This window comes from Nerophis lumbriciformis, linkage group LG27 (assembly GCF_033978685.3).
Source record: "Nerophis lumbriciformis linkage group LG27, RoL_Nlum_v2.1, whole genome shotgun sequence".
NCBI classification, from domain to species: Eukaryota; Metazoa; Chordata; class Actinopteri; order Syngnathiformes; family Syngnathidae; genus Nerophis; species Nerophis lumbriciformis.
In genome coordinates this window covers 33049035-33068150 of record NC_084574.2, presented here as the reverse complement: position 1 = coordinate 33068150, position 19116 = coordinate 33049035, and the positions used below count along the sequence as shown (strand labels likewise).

Sequence of the window (19116 nt, the reverse complement as noted above, 5' to 3'; positions counted from 1 at the left end):
ATATTCATTTTGTATTTTTTGCATTCATTTATTTATTCACTGCGATGAGGTGGCGACTTGTCCAGGGTGTACCCCGCCTTTCGCCCGATTGTAGCTGAGATAGGCTCCAGCGCCCCCCGCGACCCCAAAGGGAATAAGCGGTAGAAAATGGATGGATGGATGGATTTATTTATTCATATTTTTTTTTATCTTGTTAACTATTCTGATTGTTAATTTGCTTTCTTTAAGTAAAAAAAAAGGTCAAAGACAAAGCTATTCGGTTTCTTGTGAGTATATACACTTCACTGCCGATAAAATCTTGCCTAGGGCGCCAGATTGGTTAGGGCCGGGCCTGCATACAAAGCATACCAGATAAACTGTTCTTATGAAATCATATACAAAAAAATGAAGAAAATATTTTATATTGGGTTTTGGGCCTTAAAATGACGGCATTTCCGTTGGCTTCATTCACGTGACAAAAATGCATTTTTTTTTTTTTTTTTTTTTTTTTTTTTGCTTTAATTTAAAGTGCGTTTGAGGTACACAAAAAAGTGCCAGGTTGACTTGAAATACAATTAGGAATTCATGTCATCGCAGTCTTTTAAAACGATTGAAAAAAAACTACACAAATGCCATGCGCATCATTTTACTGCAATTCATTGAGCAGTTTAATCTACCGTAAATCAGTATATAAATGAACGTCTTAAATCAAAGTAAAATCATACATTTTGAGTCGGTCATATTTAAATATTTAGTTCTGTATAATACACGACGATTTTTTTTGTGTGTGTTTTCATTAGCGTCGTAAAATCATTGATCTTTTCCACCAGGGCCGGACTTTTACACCAAACTCTTTAAAAAGAGTCGAAACTTGATGAATATGTTTTATTATTAACTAAATTTTTTTTAATAAATAATATCAGTGCGGTTAAATTAGCATACATAAAATGGTTCTATTCGAATCCTCTCTTATGTCACGATGCGACATTAAAATGATGCCCTGGCAGAATTATAATTACTATTTTAAACTTGACAAAATGTTGAGGTAATTCATATACCTGTGATTAATTTGACGCAATGTCAGTTACGGTACGTTATTGATTGTTTTCGCTCGCCAATTAATTTACTAGAGGATTACTGCATATTATTGCGCATTTACGTGTATCTGCGTAATTATTATTTCATTAAAATCGCAATTCACTTATTATTAATACTTAGACTCAGACAAACTTTATTGATCCACAAGGCAAATTGTTCTTAATAATACTTTTTCGTGTACAATATCATATGCTGCTAAAATAATATTACCAATAATAATAATAATCCGATAATAATGTTATAGCTCTATTATTACTTGCTATTATATGTTGAGTACATTTCTTGAACTCATTTATAATTGATTTAAAAACAAATTGCCGATTGCCACCCGCGTGTATTTTTTATAAATACGAATTTTACAGCCGACGCGGTTGGTTTTTAAATGTAACCACTTAATCCACCCGATGTTTGATCACATTGATGTGTTACTGGTTTAAAGCTAAGGGAAATAATTGTTCAAAGACCCTCCCAAAAAACCGTCACGTGACAAGACAATTAAATGTATTAAAAAATACCGTAATGTCGGATTCACACGGCCTCGATAAAATTGATGTCTCAAAAGCATTCTCTCCATGCTCCGTGTGTTTAAAAAAATGTGATTATGAATTATTATTGTTAATAACGTCCCCATTAAAAGTAAATAATCCCCTAGTACAGTTTCCACTGTCTTTTTAAGCTTCTTTTTTTTTTTTACAAAAGAGGCGGGGCTTAAAATGACCACGCCCCTTGGCCTGTGTCCTTCCCCCCCCCCCCCCCCCCCCGCGTACGTGTTTGCCCTACGTAGCAACGGCGCAGCCAATGGGCATCGTCCTGGCGGGTCCACCGACCGCGTTGCCCCTAGCAACCCTGCCAAAAAGCGCGTTGACGTCCGTTCTCTTGCTCCGAGAGTATTATGGTCTGCCGGGGGAGTTCAGCGCGGCTGGGACTGCTAGCGAGCTAACGGGTTGGTTCGCCGCGGAGTAAACATGGAGCTGTCCGCCGTCGGGGAGAGGGTGTTCGCCGCCGAGTTTATCCTCAAACGCAGGATACGCAAGGTAAATGTGCGACCGACGGATTTATGAAAAAATAACTCCCGTTTCTTAACCATGTTGACCGCACGCACAGGGGAGGATTGAGTACCTTGTCAAGTGGAAGGGCTGGTCTCCCAAGTGAGTACGCTATAACACCTAGCTAGTGTACAGTGCAGTACACTAACTTAGCTAGTGTACACTTACTTAGCTAGTGTACAGTGCACTATACTAACTTAGCTAGTGTACACTAACTTAGCTAGTGTACAGTACAGCTTATTACGCTAACGCCACGCTTCCTCCCTATGCAGATACAGCACGTGGGAGCCGGAGGAGAACATTCTAGACTCCCGCCTCTTCGCCGCTTTTGAGCAGAGGTACCGTGACGCGAGAACGTTACACGCCGTCATGGCGCACTTTGCTCGGCTGACATTCCCCCCCCCCCCCCCCCCGACACAGAGAGCGCGAACGGGAGCTAAGCGGGCCCAAAAAGAGAGGACCGAAACCCAAGACGTTTCTGCTCAAGGTAAACGGTTTTGGGACCAAAATGGTTTATTTTATGTATTAATTATATACAGGTAAAAGCCAGTAAATTAGAATATTTTGAAAAACTTGATTTATTTCAGTAATTGCATTCAAAAGGTGTAACTTGTACATTATATTTATTCATTGCACACAGACTGATGCATTCAAATGTTTATTTCATTTAATTTTGATGATTTGAAGTGGCAACAAATGAAAATCCAAAATTCCGTGTGTCACAAAATTAGAATATTGTGTAAGGCTAATACAAAAAAGGGATTTTTAGAAATGTTGGCCAACTGAAAAGTATGAAAATGAAAAATATGAGCATGTACAATACTCAATACTTGGTTGGAGCTCCTTTTGCCTCAATTACTGCGTTAATGCGGCGTGGCATGGAGTCGATGAGTTTCTGGCACTGCTCAGGTGTTATGAGAGCCCAGGTTGCTCTGATAGTGGCCTTCAACTCTTCTGCGTTTTTGGGTCTGGCATTCTGCATCTTCCTTTTCACAATACCCCACAGATTTTCTATGGGGCTAAGGTCAGGGGAGTTGGCGGGCCAATTTAGAACTGAAATACCATGGTCCGTAAACCAGGCACGGGTAGATTTTGCGCTGTGTGCAGGCGCCAAGTCCTGTTGGAACTTGAAATCTCCATCTCCATAGAGCAGGTCAGCAGCAGGAAGCATGAAGTGCTCTAAAACTTGCTGGTAGACGGCTGCGTTGACCCTGGATCTCAGGAAACAGAGTGGACCGACACCAGCAGATGACATGGCACCCCAAACCATCACCCAACCATGCAAATTTTGCATTTCCTTTGGAAATCGAGGTCCCAGAGTCTGGAGGAAGACAGGAGAGGCACAGGATCCACGTTGCCTGAAGTCTAGTGTAAAGTTTCCACCATCAGTGATGGTTTGGGGTGTCATGTCATCTGCTGGTGTCGGTCCACTCTGTTTCCTGAGATCCAGGGTCAACGCAGCCGTCTACCAGCAAGTTTTAGAGCACTTCATGCTTCCTGCTGCTGACCTGCTCTATGGAGATGGAGATTTCAAGTTCCAACAGGACTTGGCGCCTGCACACAGCGCAAAATCTACCCGTGCCTGGTTTACGGACCATGGTATTTCTGTTCTAAATTGGCCCGCCAACTCCCCTGACCTTAGCCCCATAGAAAATCTGTGGGGTATTGTGAAAAGGAAGATGCAGAATGCCAGACCCAAAAACGCAGAAGAGTTGAAGGCCACTATCAGAGCAACCTGGGCTCTCATAACACCTGAGCAGTGCCAGAAACTCATCGACTCCATGCCACGCCGCATTAACGCAGTAATTGAGGCAAAAGGAGCTCCAACCAAGTATTGAGTATTGTACATGCTCATATTTTTCATTTTCATACTTTTCAGTTGGCCAACATTTCTAAAAATCCCTTTTTTGTGTTAGCCTTAAGTAATATTCTAATTTTGTGACACACGGAATTTTGGATTTTCATTTGTTGCCACTTCAAATCATCAAAATTAAATGAAATAAACATTTGAATGCATCAGTCTGTGTGCAATGAATAAATATAATGTACAAGTTACACCTTTTGAATGCAATTACTGAAATAAATCAAGTTTTTCAAAATATTCTAATTTACTGGCTTTTACCTGTATGTGAGGTTTAAAAGTTATTGAAATTTGTATTATTTGCGGACGACACCAACTTTTATAGCTCAGGACATGACTTAAAAGCATTATCAAATATTATTGAACAGGAAATGATTAAACTTAAGAGATAGTTTGATGTCAATTAATTATAATTAAATGTAAAAAAAAAATTTAACAAAAGAGAAGGCATTCGACCGTGTCCCTCGGGAAGTCCTGTGGGGAGTGCTCAGAGAGTACGGGGTATCGGACTGTCTGATTGTGGCAGTCCGCTCCCTGTATGATCAGTGCCAGAGCTTGGTCCGCATTGCCGGTAGTAAGTCGGACACGTTTCCAGTGAGGGTTGGACTCCGCCAAGGCTGCCCTTTGTCACCGATTCTGTTCATAACTTTTATGGACAGAATTTCTAGGCGCAGTCAAGGCGTTGAGTGGATCTGGTTTGGTGGCTGCAGGATTAGGTCTCTGCTTTTTGCAGATGATGTGGTCCTGATGGCTTCATCTGGCCAGGATCTTCAGCTCTCACTGGATCGGTTCGCAGCTGAGTGTGAAGCGACTGGGATGAGAATCAGCACCTCCAAGTCCGAGTCCATGGTTCTCGCCCGGAAAAGGGTGGAGTGCCATCTCCGGGTTGGGGAGGAGATCTTGCCCCAAGTGGAGGAGTTCAAGTACCTCGGAGTCTTGTTCACGAGTGGGGGAAGAGTGGATCGTGAGATCGACAGGCGGATCGGTGCGGCGTCTTCAGTAATGCGGACGCTGTATCGATCCGTTGTGGTGAAGAAGGAGCTGAGCCGGAAGGCAAAGCTCTCAATTTACCGGTCGATCTACGTTCCCATCCTCACCTATGGTCATGAGCTTTGGGTTATAACCGAAAGGACAAGATCACAGGTACAAGCGGCCGAAATGAGATTCCTCCGCCGGGTGGCGGGGCTCTCCCTTAGAGATAGGGTGAGAAGCTCTGCCATCCGAGGGGAGCTCAAAGTAAAGCCGCTGCTCCTCCACATCGAGAGGAGCCAGATGAGGTGGTTCGGGCATCTGGTCAGGATGCCACCCGAACGCCTCCCTAGGGAGGTGTTTAGGGCACGTCCCACCGGTAGGAGGCCGCGGGGAAGACCCAGGACACGTTGGGAAGACTATGTCTCTCGGCTGGCCTGGGAACGCCTCGGGGTACCACAGGAAGAGCTGGACGAAGTGGCTGGGGAGAGGGAAGTCTGGGCTTCCCTGCTTAAGCTGCTGCCCCCGCGACCCGACCTCGGATAAGCGGAAGAAGATGGATGGATGGATGGATGTAAAAAAAACAAAGTTCATGATTTTTTTGTAAGAGGAAAAGGGAGGAAACGATCAAACTGTCAATAGATGGAATTGATATTGAAAGAGTTTCTGAACTTAGATTTTTAGGAGTGATACTGGATGACGGTCTGACGTGGAAATCTCATATCGCACATGTACGGAAAAAGATGTCTAAGAACTTGAATACACCTCACGGTGATGCTTGGACACGTCATCAGTGATAAGGGTGTTTCGGGTCTTTAATCATCAGACACCCTCGCCCGGGCGACCCAGCCGGGGGTGATCAGACCCCGGCCTGTGTCCAAGTAGCGCACCACGGATCCCCCCTATGGCTTCACAGCCACCGGGAAGCCTTTTCTGCGGCCTCTAGGATGTTCTTGGTGGCTTTTCTCGACTGCAGTCCTCTAATGCCAAGGATTCTGAACACACGCTGTAGTGAGTGACCAGCAAAACCCCTGCACCCAATTTCAACTGGTTCACAGCGGGCTCTCCAGCCGTTACTCCGACACTCGATAGTGAGCTCAGCGTATTTAGCCCTCTTTGTCAATTCGCTCCTCCCAGGGGACAGTCAGCTCCAGTCGCACCACTTGCTTGGTTGACTCCGATGTTAACACCATGTCTGGGCGGAGTGACGTGGTAGCGATATTGGCCGGGAACTTGAGTTGCCTTCCCAGGTCAACATGGAGCTGCCAGTCACGAGCGGTGGCCAGGAGCCCTCCTGAGAAGTTGGGCTGGCGGCTTGCCTTCTGTCCTGCTCTGATGAAGGTGATTGACTGCTTCAAGACTTGCTGTTTTGTATCGCTGCGCAGATAGAATCCGCCAGGGCTTTTAAAACTTGGTCGTGGCGCCAGCAATACCGCCCCTCTCCTAGTGCCTTTGGGCAAGAGCTCAGGATGTGCTCCAAGGTGCCCCTCCTCTGGCACAGTTTGCACTCCGGAGTGTCTGCTAGGCCCCAGATGTGCAGGTTGGCGGGGCATGGGAGGACATCGTACACAGACTGTATGAGGAATTTTGTGCGCAGAGGTTCAGCTCTCCAGAGCTCTGCCCAGGTGAGTTTTCGAGTATTTTTATATTAAAATAGGTAAAATATGTGTTAGATTATAGGGCAATGCGTATATTGTATTGTGCACTTATATTGCCATATATCAGCTACTGTGGAAGTGTGGGGGAACACATAAGAGTAACATAAAGGCATTGTATCAACTACAGAAAAGAGCTATAAGGATCATTCATAAAGTAGATTACTTAGAACACACTAACATATTATTTATTAATTCGGGTTTATTGAAATTATAGGAGCTAGTAAAGTTACAGACCTTATGTGTCATGTTTAAGGCTAAAAGTAAAACATTACCAGCAAATTTACAAAAAATGTTTGTCATCACTTCTGAGAATGATGAGCATAGAAGAAAAGGTCATTTCCAACATCAGTATTCAAGGACAACTTTAAAACAAATGTGCACATCAGTGGTGAGGGTTAAACTATGGAATTCTCTTTACAATGAGATAAAAGATTGTAAAAATATATTCCAATTAAAAAAAAAAATATAAAGACAGAACAATAAGATCATATGGACAACCATAAGTGTTTACATTTTGCTTTATATTTATTATTTTACTTATTTTTTTGTCTGGTTTTGTATTTGTTTTGTATCATCCCGTGAGGTGTATATTACTGCTTTTATTTTTTTTTGTTCTGTTTGTACGTCATGAAGTTTTGCACTTGTTGTGTTTTGTTGTTTGTTTTTGTTATATTTGGATGTAATTGTTGGTTTATATGATATCATTAAGTAAGACTATGTATTATGTTGAAGGGGGCAGGAAAATATAAGATTTTTCTTCATCCTGCTCCTTCTCAGGCATTGGTGTGTAAATGTATAATTGAATAATTGTGGTATAATTGTCTATCGAACAAAGATGCACATCAATGAAGGAGATGTCAGACCCACTCGACATCCATTGCTTTCGGTCTCCCCTAGAGGGGGGGGTTACCCACATATGCGGTCCTCTCCAAGGTTTCTCATAGTCATTCACATCGACATCCCACTGGGGTGAGTTTTTCCTTGCCCTTATGTGGGCTTTGTACCGAGGATGTCGTTGTGGCTTGTGCAGCCCTTTGAGACACTTGTGATTTAGGGCTATATAAATAAAGATTGATTGATTGATAAATAAAAATGAAATGAAAGGTAAACGTGCACGTAGTTTGGGTTTATTTTATTTTTTATGTTTTACTTTTTAGGACGTCAAGGTCGATCATGTACGTCAAAGTGTCAATCCATCCATTTTTTTTACCGCTTGTCGTCAAACTTGATTGACGTAGCACTTTTCAAATGGCAACGCAAACTTATTTACGTTAACAAAAAAAGAAGAGAAGAAAACACATGTACAAACACACACATTGGGCTATTGACAAAAAACAAAACATGGCATGGCACTAGTAGAGGAAAAACTGTAGAACCTATTTGCCAAAGTTAAGGCCCGTGGGCCAGATCCGGACCACAAATTAATTATCTATGGCCCCCGGGATGATATGTGATTAGTTCAGTGGTTCTTAACCTGGGTGCGATCAAACCCTAGGGGTTCGGTGAGTCAGCCTCAGGGGTTCGGCGGAGCCTCCACCGCGGAGGTCAAGACACACCCGACTCATCATGTAAATAAAAACTCCCTCTCGGCATATTATGGATACCCCCAAACAATGTTCCCTCTGATTTTCCAAATGCGTGAGCAAATGGAAAAACTCCTTGAGCATTCAGTGGAGCAACATGTGAGCGACGAGATGTGTCTGGAATCGGAGACATTTCTGTACCCATGGAACTGAAGCAAACAATTGCCACGCACTTAGATGAGCTTGCAAAGTCTCTCGACGAATATTTCCCTACAAGAGAGTCATATCCGGCATGGGTGAGACAGCCGTTCACGTTTGCTGTTGAGACAGCAAATGTCAATGATGAATACCTCAACCAAATCATTGAAATTCAGCAGAGCCAGGTTCAACAGAAACTCTGCAGAACAACAACGCTCTCAACATTTTGGTGTCAACAAATGGAAAAGTACAGTGTCCAGTTATTAGTTAAGCCCTGGAATTTTTTTATACCATTTGTTACAACATATCTTTGCGAGCAATCCTTTTCGAGGTTGCTGGACATAAAAACGAAGAAAAGGAACAGACTCTGCTGTGAAAATGACATAAGAGTGGCACTTGCCAATGTGAAGCCACGCATATCTGAACTGGTCTCTCAAAGGCAACAGCAGAAGTCACACTGATTTGCAGGTGTGTATTTTGTTGTGAGTTCGTGCACTATGTTGGTTTTGTTCTTTGAACAATGTGATGTTCATGCATGGTACATTTTGTGCACCAGTAAAAAAAACCATCCATCCATCCATCCATCTTCTTCCGCTTATCCGAGGTCGGGTCGCGGGGGCAGCAGCTTAAGCAGGGAAGCCCAGACTTCCCTCTCCCCAGCCACTTCGTCCAGCTCCTCCCGGGGGATCCCGAGGCGTTCCCAGGCCAGCCGGGAGAGATAGTCTTCCCAGCGTGTCCTGGGTCTTCCCCGTGGCCTCCTACCGGTCGGACGTGCCCGAAACACCTTCCTAGGGAGGCGTTCGGGTGGCATCCTGACCAGATGCCCGAACCACCTCATCTGGCTCCTCTCGATGTGGAGGAGCAGCGGCTTTACTTTGAGCTCCCCCCGAATGACAGAGCTTCTCACCCTATCTCTAAGGGAAAGCCCCGCCACTCGGCGGAGGAAACTCATTTCGGCCGCTTGTACCCGTGATCTTGTCCTTTCGGTCATGACCCAAAGCTCATGACCATAGGTGAGGATGGGAACGTAGATCGACCGGTAAATCGAGAGCTTTGCCTTCCGGCTCAGCTCCTTCTTCACCACAACGGATCAATACAGCGTCCGCATTACTGAAGACGCCGCACCGATCCGCCTGTCGATCTCACGATCCACTCCCCCCCCACTCGTGAACAAGACTCCGAGGTACTTGAACTCCTCCACTTGGGGCAAGATCTCCTCCCCAACCCAGAGATGGCACTCCACCCTTTTCCGGGTGGAGTGCCAGTAAAAAAACATTGTCTTGAATTTGAAATTTTTTTTATTTTTTTTTCACTAAAGAAGGGTTCGGTGAATGCGCATGTGAAACTGGTGGGGTTTGGTACCTCCAACAAGGTTAAGAACCACTGGATTAGTATTAGAAGCAGCCCGCAGGCCACAGCCGCCGGCTGCTGTTTTGCACGCACCAATACTCCCATCAGTGTTGGCGCTAGGCATTTTCAAAACCAGTAGTGGTGGGCCGGCAAGGCCTTCTCTGCTGGCCTAACATAACCAGAAATCATGATTATAATTAAAGATCAATTTATTTTTTTATTTACTTTCCCTAAATATCTATAAGTATTCATATTCTCTTCATGTCATATTATGCTCCTTCCAGTGCTGTTGTTTTTAGTTTTAGTTTGTATCCAATCAGAATTCAGCTAGCTTATGTTGCCATGCTGTACCAAATCTGCCCGGGGCCTTCAGAATCAACAATGCGAGCGTCTGTACACTGTAAGCGATAGCCAATCAGATTACGAGTTGTTGTCAGTAAGGCCTTCTCGATCAGTGTTTTTCGACCTTTTTTGAGGCAAGGCACTTTTTTTTTCATTAAACAAATCTAGAGGGACACCACCAGCAGAAAACTTTAAAAAATGAAACTCCACCAGGTCGCCGTGCCTTATTTTGAGTTTGTTGGTGTTTTCCTGTGTGTAGTGCTTATCTTGTCTTGCGCTTTTATTTTGGTGGCCCTTCCTGTTTTGTTGGGGTTTTCCTGTCGCAGTTTCATGTCTTCTTTTGAGCGCTATTCCGCACACCTGCTTTGTGTTAGCAAGCAAGGCTATTTACGTTGTTGCTATCCTTTTGTGTGTGGACATTGTTGATGGTCATGTCATGTACGGATGTACTTTGTGGACGCCGTAAGTTTTTGCTGTCGTCCAGCATTCTGTTTCGGTTTACTTTGTAGCCAGTTCAGTTTTACTTTCGTTTTGCATAGCCATTGCCTTTTCCTTCGCCTTTCCCTTTTGTTCATTTTTGGTTTAAGCATTACATACCTTTTTTACCTGCACGCTGCCTCCCGCTGTAGTCTGCATATTGGGATCACAACAAACCATTGTCGTCTCACCCGACACATTCCGACTTTAACAAAGCAAATAACTACCTGCTGCCACCTACTGACATGGAGTATTACGTCGTTACCCTGCTGAGTTTTACACAGCACAGACACTAAGGAACGGCACATTATTTGCAGATTATAATTATTGATTTGCAAAAAATATTTTTTTGGACCAATTAGGTGAAGTTGCATTATTTCCCACGGCACACCAGACAATGTCTCACGGCACACTAGTGTGCCGCGGCACAGTGGTTCAAAAACACTGTTCTAGCTGGCCTCACGTTGAAAGTGACATTTACGCGTTCTGTGATTGGATACTCATCGGGACCGTTAGCGGATGAATTTGAGAACACATACAGTTAATAGACAGATCACTGTTACAACTAAAAGTTGTAAACTCTTGTTGTTAAAGTGTGTCATGCTTGTCATTTAATTAATATTGTTATATGTGTATTTGTTGCCATCATGTGGTCAGGGCAGTTAATATATCTTTTGAGAAGTGTGTACTTTGAATCAAACTTCATTGACTGGAAGTTGCATAAGCCCAGCAGAGAAATTTACGGTATATGTTTTGATTGCTGATGCGTTTTAATTGATTTTTAAATGCGTCAGAAAATAACCCGTTTTGTACACTGTTGATGTGATTTAATGCACAGTAAGGTATAAATGTGTTCCTGTATAGTATTTCTCCAGCAATGATCATGTGGTGACATTAATTATGGTATTGACCCCGAAAGGGACAAGCGGTAGTAAATGGATGGATGGATGGAGAGGTAATCTTTGAAGTCTGTGATCACTGAAGGCCTAGGTGGGAAACACACACACTGGGATATTGAGAAAAACAAAACATGGCATGGCACTAATAGAGGAAAAACGCTACCGTTGAGGCGTCCACACTGTAGAACCTACCTGTCAAAGTCAAGGCCCGCGGGTCGGCTCTGGGCCGCGAATTAATTATCTATGGCCCCCGGGATGATATTTAATTAGTATTACTGAAGGTCCTGGGTTCGATCCTGCGCTCGGGATCTTTTTGTGTGGAGTTTGCATGTTCTCCCCGTGACTGCGTGGGTTCCCTCCGGGTACTCCGGCTTCCTCTCACCTCCAAAGACATGCACCTGGGGCAGGGGTCGGCAACCTTTATCAGTCAAAGAGCCATTTTGACCAGTTTCACAAATTATAGAAAACAATGGGAGCCGCAAAAAATTTATGAAATTTTAAATGAAATAACACTGTATACAGAGATTTTTTTTTGCTTTATGCTATGTATAAACCAGGGGTCACAGACACGCTACCCACACCTTTATATGGGATTTGAAAGCTGGTGCGGCACGCGGGTTTTAACTGAATGGCGCTTGTCAGCGTCATACGTACCGTGTTGGTACAGCATATAGCACCCACTATAAACAGCGTGTCTGATCAGCCTCACGTTGTATGTGGCTTTTGCTTGCTCACGTAGGTGACCGCAACGCATACTTGGTCAACAACTACACAGGTTACACTGACGGTGGCGGTATAAAACATTTTTTAACACTCTTACTAATAATGCTCCACACTGTGAACCCACACCAAACAAGAATGACAAACACATTTCGGGAGAACATCTGCACCTTAACACAACATAAACACAACAGGACAAATACCCAGAATCCCATGCAGCCCTAACTCTTCCGGGATACATTATACACCCCCGCTACCAAACCCCGCCCACCTCAACCGACGCACAGAGAGAGAGGGGGGGTTTGATGTGTGAGGGAGCAGGGTTGGGGTGGGTGCGGGGTTTGGTGGTAGCAGGGGTGTATAATATAGCCCGGAAGAGTCAGGGCTGTATGGGATTCTGGGTGTTTGTTCTGTTGTGTTTATGTTGTGTTAAGGTGCAGATGTTCTCCCGAAATGTGTTTGTCATTCTTGTTTGGTTTTGGTTCAAAGTGTGGCGCATTATTAGTAAGAGTGTTAAAGTTGTTTTATATGGTCACCGTCAGTGTCAGTGTAACCTATGTGGCTGTTGAGCAAGTATGCCTTGCTGTCACGTACGTGCGGAAGCCGAAGATGTATATTGTACAACAAGTGTTGGGCTCGCACGATGTTAATATAAATTGTAGAAGTCGCCAAATGTTGTACTATCATGGTACAACCTTATTATAGCTGTAAGGGTGAAAATCGGTGAATATTAATCCCGGGGGAGTTTTCTGCGAGAGAAACTGAAATCCGGAAGTCTCACGGGAAAATCGGGGGGTTGAGCAAGTAAGCTGCTGAGCCGCATCAGAGTGATCAAAGAGCCGCATGCGGCTCCGGAGCCGCGGGTTGCCGACCCCTGACCTGGGGATAGGTTGATTGGCAACATTAAATGGTCCCTAGTGTGTGAATGTTGTCTGCCTATCTGTGTTGGCCCTGTGATGAGGTGGTGACTTGTCCAGGCTGTACCCCGCCTACCGCCCGAATGCAGCTGAGATAGGCTCCAGCACCCCCCGCGACCCCGAACGGGACAAGGGGTAGAAAATGGATGGATGGATGGATGGATTAGTATTAGAACCTGCTGCTGTTTTGCACGCACCAATACTCCATCAGTGTTGGCGCTAGGAATTTTTATGCATATGTAAATGTATTCAGTTATAAACATTCATTCACTTTCTTCTTTCCTTCATTGACCTAAACTTTACCGCTGCCGGTATTTTTTTCTGTATTTTTATTGTAATATTTTCAGAATGTGTTTGTTTTATTTTTGGCCAAAGTCAGACAAAGAAAACAATCCGAAGTTGTCTTTATTTTTTAGTTTTAATGCCATGATTTTAATGGTCCGTGTGCACAGATTTTTCTCCATTATATAATATAAATAGTACATTAATAAAAACATAACATTGAGAGAATAATAGTAGTAATAATAGCACTAAATACAATAGAAAATAAAACGATAAAAAATATAAAATATTTGAAGAGTTTAACATGATCAGTAAAAAGCCTTATTGAAAAGGTGTGTATTTAACCTTTTGTATAAAAAAGAAGCTGAACTATCTCTGCAGTCCTCAGGCTCTCAAGCAGGCTGTTTGACAAGTGGGGGTGTTTCACTTTTGTAGCTGTATGTATAAATGGTGTTGCTGAAGTGGCAGTTGGTTGCATTTGTTCTGTGTTTAATGTCTGTTATGTCCCTTTTAATCTTTAATGTTTCCCTCTGTTTTCATGTTTTTATTCTTATTTGTGTGGACTTTTTGTATCTGCACAGCAACCTAATTTCCCCATTGTGGATTAAAAGTCTATATCCTATCCTAGTGGCTAAATGCCGCCTCACCTCATCGTAAGTCTTTGTTCTAGTATTTGGGAATGATAAAAGGCCTGGGCCAGAGGACCTCAGATAGGTCAGATAGTTAAGAAGACACAAGGCCATCAAGACATGTAAAAAGTAATAATATAACTTTAAAATCATTAGATGTAGTTACTCCAACTGCAATGTGAGTTGACTGAAAGGTTTATCTTGTTGTTGTGTGGTGAGCAGGGTCAGGGGAAGTTCAGAGGTGAACGCTCGGTCCCGAAAGGAACTTGGTCGTCTAATTGTCCGTTTTATAGCTCTGTGACTGCACTTAATTGCACTTTTCAAGCTTTCAAGTCGCCTGTGTTGCAAATGTAAGGTCTCAGCCTGTTTGTGACTGAAGTGAAAATAACCGTGGACACAACTTATTTATGTCAAAATGCATGGTTAATATAGCCTATGCCTTATTTGGAAAAAAAAAACCTCTTAATTTCTTGTACTTAGAATCACAAACCTGTTAACAGATATGTATTCAAAATAACTGAAAAAGTGACATTTATTTGGTGACTTATTATTGTTTCTTACAAATATCTCACACCAGACTTTCCATTACAATATTTTTGTAGCGTTGAATAGTTAACTCATGCAATTAACCACAAAATATTGCATAATCATGTATGTGTGTGTGTGTATGTATATGTATGTATGTATGTATGTATATATATATATATATGTATGTATGTATGTACAGTATGTATGTATGTATGTTTGTATATGTGTATATATATATATATATATATATATACAGTATATGTGTGTATATATATGTATGTATGTATGCAGATTATTCACAGACGTTATTTTAACTGCAGATGGTTATCTAAAAAGTTGTTATACGGTCAGTTATACAGGTCAATGCAAATAAAACAATACAATTGTATTGCTGTCCAAATATTAGGGTCTGTTTCAAGTTAAATTATGCAAGCGAGTAATAACCTGTGACGAGTTCTACGGGTAAATTCAAAAGTGGGATTAATCAGATTTCTTTTTTTTCTTTATAATTTGACAGCACTAAAATAGCAAAGTCAGTATAATTGTTAAATGGCTTTAAAAATAATTTTTAAATGGCAAAAAAATAAGCTTTTTGGAAATTAGCTGCTTTATCTGACTTTTCCGGTCACATGACCTCAACAAATGTTTCCTAAATGAGGTCAAGCTCAAAGCTGCATAGGAACCATTTTGACGCATAAGGGACAAGCAGTAGTGTTCTCATGGGTTAAATGTTCTACTTTTTTTTTTTTTTTTACTAAAAACTAAAATGTTAGGCATGCCGCTCAAACACGAGGAAGTGTTTATTGGAGGGAACAAAAACTTAACATTTCGGGATACTTGTGTTACTAATGGTTTTCTTTCTTATTTGCATCATTTTGGAACAGGCCCAGGCTAAAAGCGGCGTCAAGCCTCATGAGTTCCGTAGTGAGTCAGTGCGAGGCATGCACATCACCTACCCCACCCCAGAGCCTGTCGTAGCCCCGAGGACCAGAGAGGGCCTGCAAGCTGTCGTTCCCACCATTTTCCCATCAAGCACTGTTAATGGAGGAGACTGTGTGCATTTAGGACCACCAGAACTGGCCTATGAGCACCATCAGCAAGCCCTGCGGCAAACCAACACTGGAGGCCTTACAGCCAGAAGGAGAGGCCTAAAACAAAAGCTCCCTGAGAGAAAAAACAAGGACCATGCAAGCCAGAGCTCTCACAAACTGCTAAAACTTCACAATAGTGACGATATGAGGTTGGTTTACCACCAATACAAGAAGAACCATTGTCATAAACACCATCGACATAATCACTACCACCACCATTCACATCACCGGGGAATGACAGCGGGGGGATCCTTCAAGCAGCTTTACTCAGACTCGCACAGCAGTGACCCACACAGGACTAAGACCTGCATGGCACTCGGCCTCTCCAAGCAGCAGTTCCCACCCGTGGAGAAACCTCACTTCCCGGACAGGCCTTCTCCAACCCGGCTTGACCACGACTCGGACCAAGAGACCTGGCGGCCTGCTCTGTGCAGCATGGAACATGTCCTCGTGACGGACGTGACCGCTAACTTCCTGACTGTCACCATTAAAGAGAGCAGCAGCTCCAAAGGCTTTTTTAAGGACAGCAGATGACTTTGAATAATTAAGGATATTTGGGGGTGTCCAAACTCTTTCCGTCAAAGGATACATTTTGTACACTGAAGATGCTAAAAGCAATATAAACTATCTAAACATAATGTCCAAGATGTGTCATAGATGACAAAGCACATTAGTGTAATCCCCCAAAATATATCATTCTAAAAGTATAATTAATTCTATTTTTGATCATCTGGAGTGATTACAAAAATTTAGCTTTGTGCTGAACATGGGACTATACTTTGGACACTCCTGGTGTAAAATATGTCATATACATACAGTTGAATGTATATTAGCCAAAACTAATGCAAGTCCTGTTAGACAGGCTTTTTTGAAACCCCTTGTAAAATCAACATTTAACAATCACATTGATTTTTCCATTCTGTCTTTGGTTTAGAATAATTATTTGAAATGTTCAGACCCAAACTGCATTAATTATGGGAAAAAAATAATCCTTGTTTTTAAATATGTCAATGGGGTGTCCTTATGTACAATAACAGTACCATTAACAATTCGCTGATAAATAAGAAGTAGTTCATTTACAAAATGAGTCAAGTAAGTATATGCAAAATGCAATAGATTTACTAAAAAAAACAAGTGAAAAAAAAGAATAATAAAACCTTACAAATTCAATAGGTCCTTATGTCCCATTGCATAAGGACTCCCTTTGGGAGTCCTTATACAATGGGCCATGCGGGCCCTAAAAATAAGACTATATAGAAACGTAGCAGGCCTATGCGCTGTCTTGCCTTGACATGCCCTGCATAGCAGCGCCCCCTGTCTACATGTGTTGTTACGGCATGCATGCAGCCACCTCAAATAAATGCCCTAGCATGTTTAATTGTCAGCTAATCATGTTGTGTTCAGGCCTGACTAAACAGCTTACTAACAGCAGTTTTACACGTGTTTTTTCTTTCTTTCAGGATTTCCAATAAACGAAACATTTCATGCTTTCAGTTACAAATCCCTTCTGGTTTGTCTTTTTTTAGAGTCCAAGGCAGGCCCGGCCCTAACCAATCTGGCGCCCTAGGCAAGATTTTAGGTGGCGTCCCCCCACATCGGCAGTGAAGTGTATATACTCACAAGAAACCGAATAGCTTTGTCTTTGACCTTTTTTTTACTTAAAGAAAGCAAATTAACAATCAGAATAGTTAACAAGATAAAAAAAATATGAATAAATAAATGAATGCAAAAAATTAATATATGAAATACAATATTTTTTACATACATATTGCTTAATTTACATTAATGATGTGCACTTTAACAACTAGGCTTACAACTATACCTAATATATAAAGGGGTGGAAAAGTGACTATTACCTGCAGGGCAAACATTAGCTAACCAGAAGGCAATAACAATGTAAACAAAAAACACCTGCTTAAAAGATCTAATACAAATGTCCCTGAGGAATGTAAGGTGGGAGTACTGTAATTACCTAACGTTACATTATTATTTTCCATAACAATTTAGCCCCCTCCACAATATTAACCCGACGTTAAAACAGAACTAGCTATTTATTGATTAGCAATTGCCGAATCATGTAACATTAGCTTAATGCTAAAAAGCCAGGTTACTATCACATTCTGTAACGAGACAAATAATTTCATGTAGGCTAACGTTACCTACCTGCTACCTCTTGTCTTTTTCTCGTTTCTCCTCCTCTTCTTTTCTCTTATTTCTTCCCTGGGCACCTGACAGTTTTGGCCGTTTTGACATCTTGTGTTGATTTTTTGATGTGGTGACGTCCAAAAAGAGTCATGATACGGGAAGGGAGGGGGCGGGGGGGGGGGGGCGTAATGTTGTAACAAATAATATTTCTATTATATAGGCTTTACTTTGCATTTTAATTAACGTGGAATTATTTTTTGTATTTAGAAATAATAGTACCAACTTTTTTTCTTTTTTTTTCTCCAACATTTGTGGCACTGGCGTGGCGCCCCCTGATGGACGGCGCCCTTAGCATTTGCCTATACGGCCTATGCCACGGCCGGCCCTGGTCCAAGGTCAATGCCAGGGGATGGCCTTATGTAATGTAAAAAAAAAAAAAGCTGTAGGAAATGGATGGAAGTGTATTTGGAGTTATTTAGTTAACAGTGCTTAGAAATCTTGGTTCAAGCCCAAGTGTGTCTTGCTTCCGCTGCATACACGACATATTAGACCAGGGGTGTCAAACTCATTTTAGCTCAGGGGCCACATGGAGGAAAATCTGTGCACAGGCGGGCCGGACTATTAAAATTATGGCATTAAAACTAAAAAATAAAGACAACTTTAGATTGTTTTCTTTGTCTTATTTTGACCAAAAAATAGAACAAACACATTCTAAAAATATTACAATAAAAATATAGAAACCGGCAGCAGTGAAGTTTAGATCCATGAAGGAAAGAAAAAACTGAATGAAAGTTTACAACATGCATAAAAATGTGTTTTCTTTTGTATCATTTTTTAAAATTAACGTTTATGACAACCTTTTTCCAAAACAATATAGAATGTGAGATATAACAGGATAATGCATACATTTATCATTTGCTTTCAAAACGCTTACAAAAAAGTGGGACCCCATTTTTATGACTTGATGGGGTCCCAAATTTCTAGCGCCAACACTGATGGAGTATTGGTGCGTGCAAAACCGCAGCAGGCGGCTGTGGCCTGCGGGCCGGCTCTAATACTAATCAAATATCATCCCGGGGGCCAATAGATAATTCATCCGGCCCGCGGGCATTGACTTTGACACCCCTGTATTAGAGTTTGGCTTATTTTCCTTTTTAAAAATGAATATATTGGCATGAATACATTGAGAAGCTCAACGCTTGTTAAGTTATTATAATCACATGCAGGGGCGCCGAAAAAGGGGGGTAAAGGAGACGGATTCTAGGGGCCCATGATGGAGGGGGGCCCAGAGAGGCCCCGAATGATGATGAAATTATAATAGAGAAAAAATAATGACACTGTGTTGGGGGCCCTGTAAAGATTCTTTTCATGGGGCCCAAAATCACTAGCGGCGCCCCTGATCCA

General features: G+C 42.2%; 1 protein-coding gene across 1 annotated transcript; it reads left to right on the top strand.

Annotated features, from left to right (window-relative positions):
* Positions 1 to 1941: 1941 nt before the first annotated feature.
* cbx8b (chromobox homolog 8b) lies at positions 1942 to 17055 on the top strand. The gene is made up of 5 exons (XM_061988039.2): positions 1942 to 2111; positions 2182 to 2225; positions 2396 to 2461; positions 2544 to 2610; positions 15361 to 17055. Exons 1-5 carry the CDS (start codon positions 2043 to 2045, stop codon positions 16099 to 16101), a joined length of 987 nt encoding a protein of 328 aa, XP_061844023.1. The 5' UTR covers positions 1942 to 2042; the 3' UTR covers positions 16102 to 17055.
* Positions 17056 to 19116: the final 2061 nt, after the last annotated feature.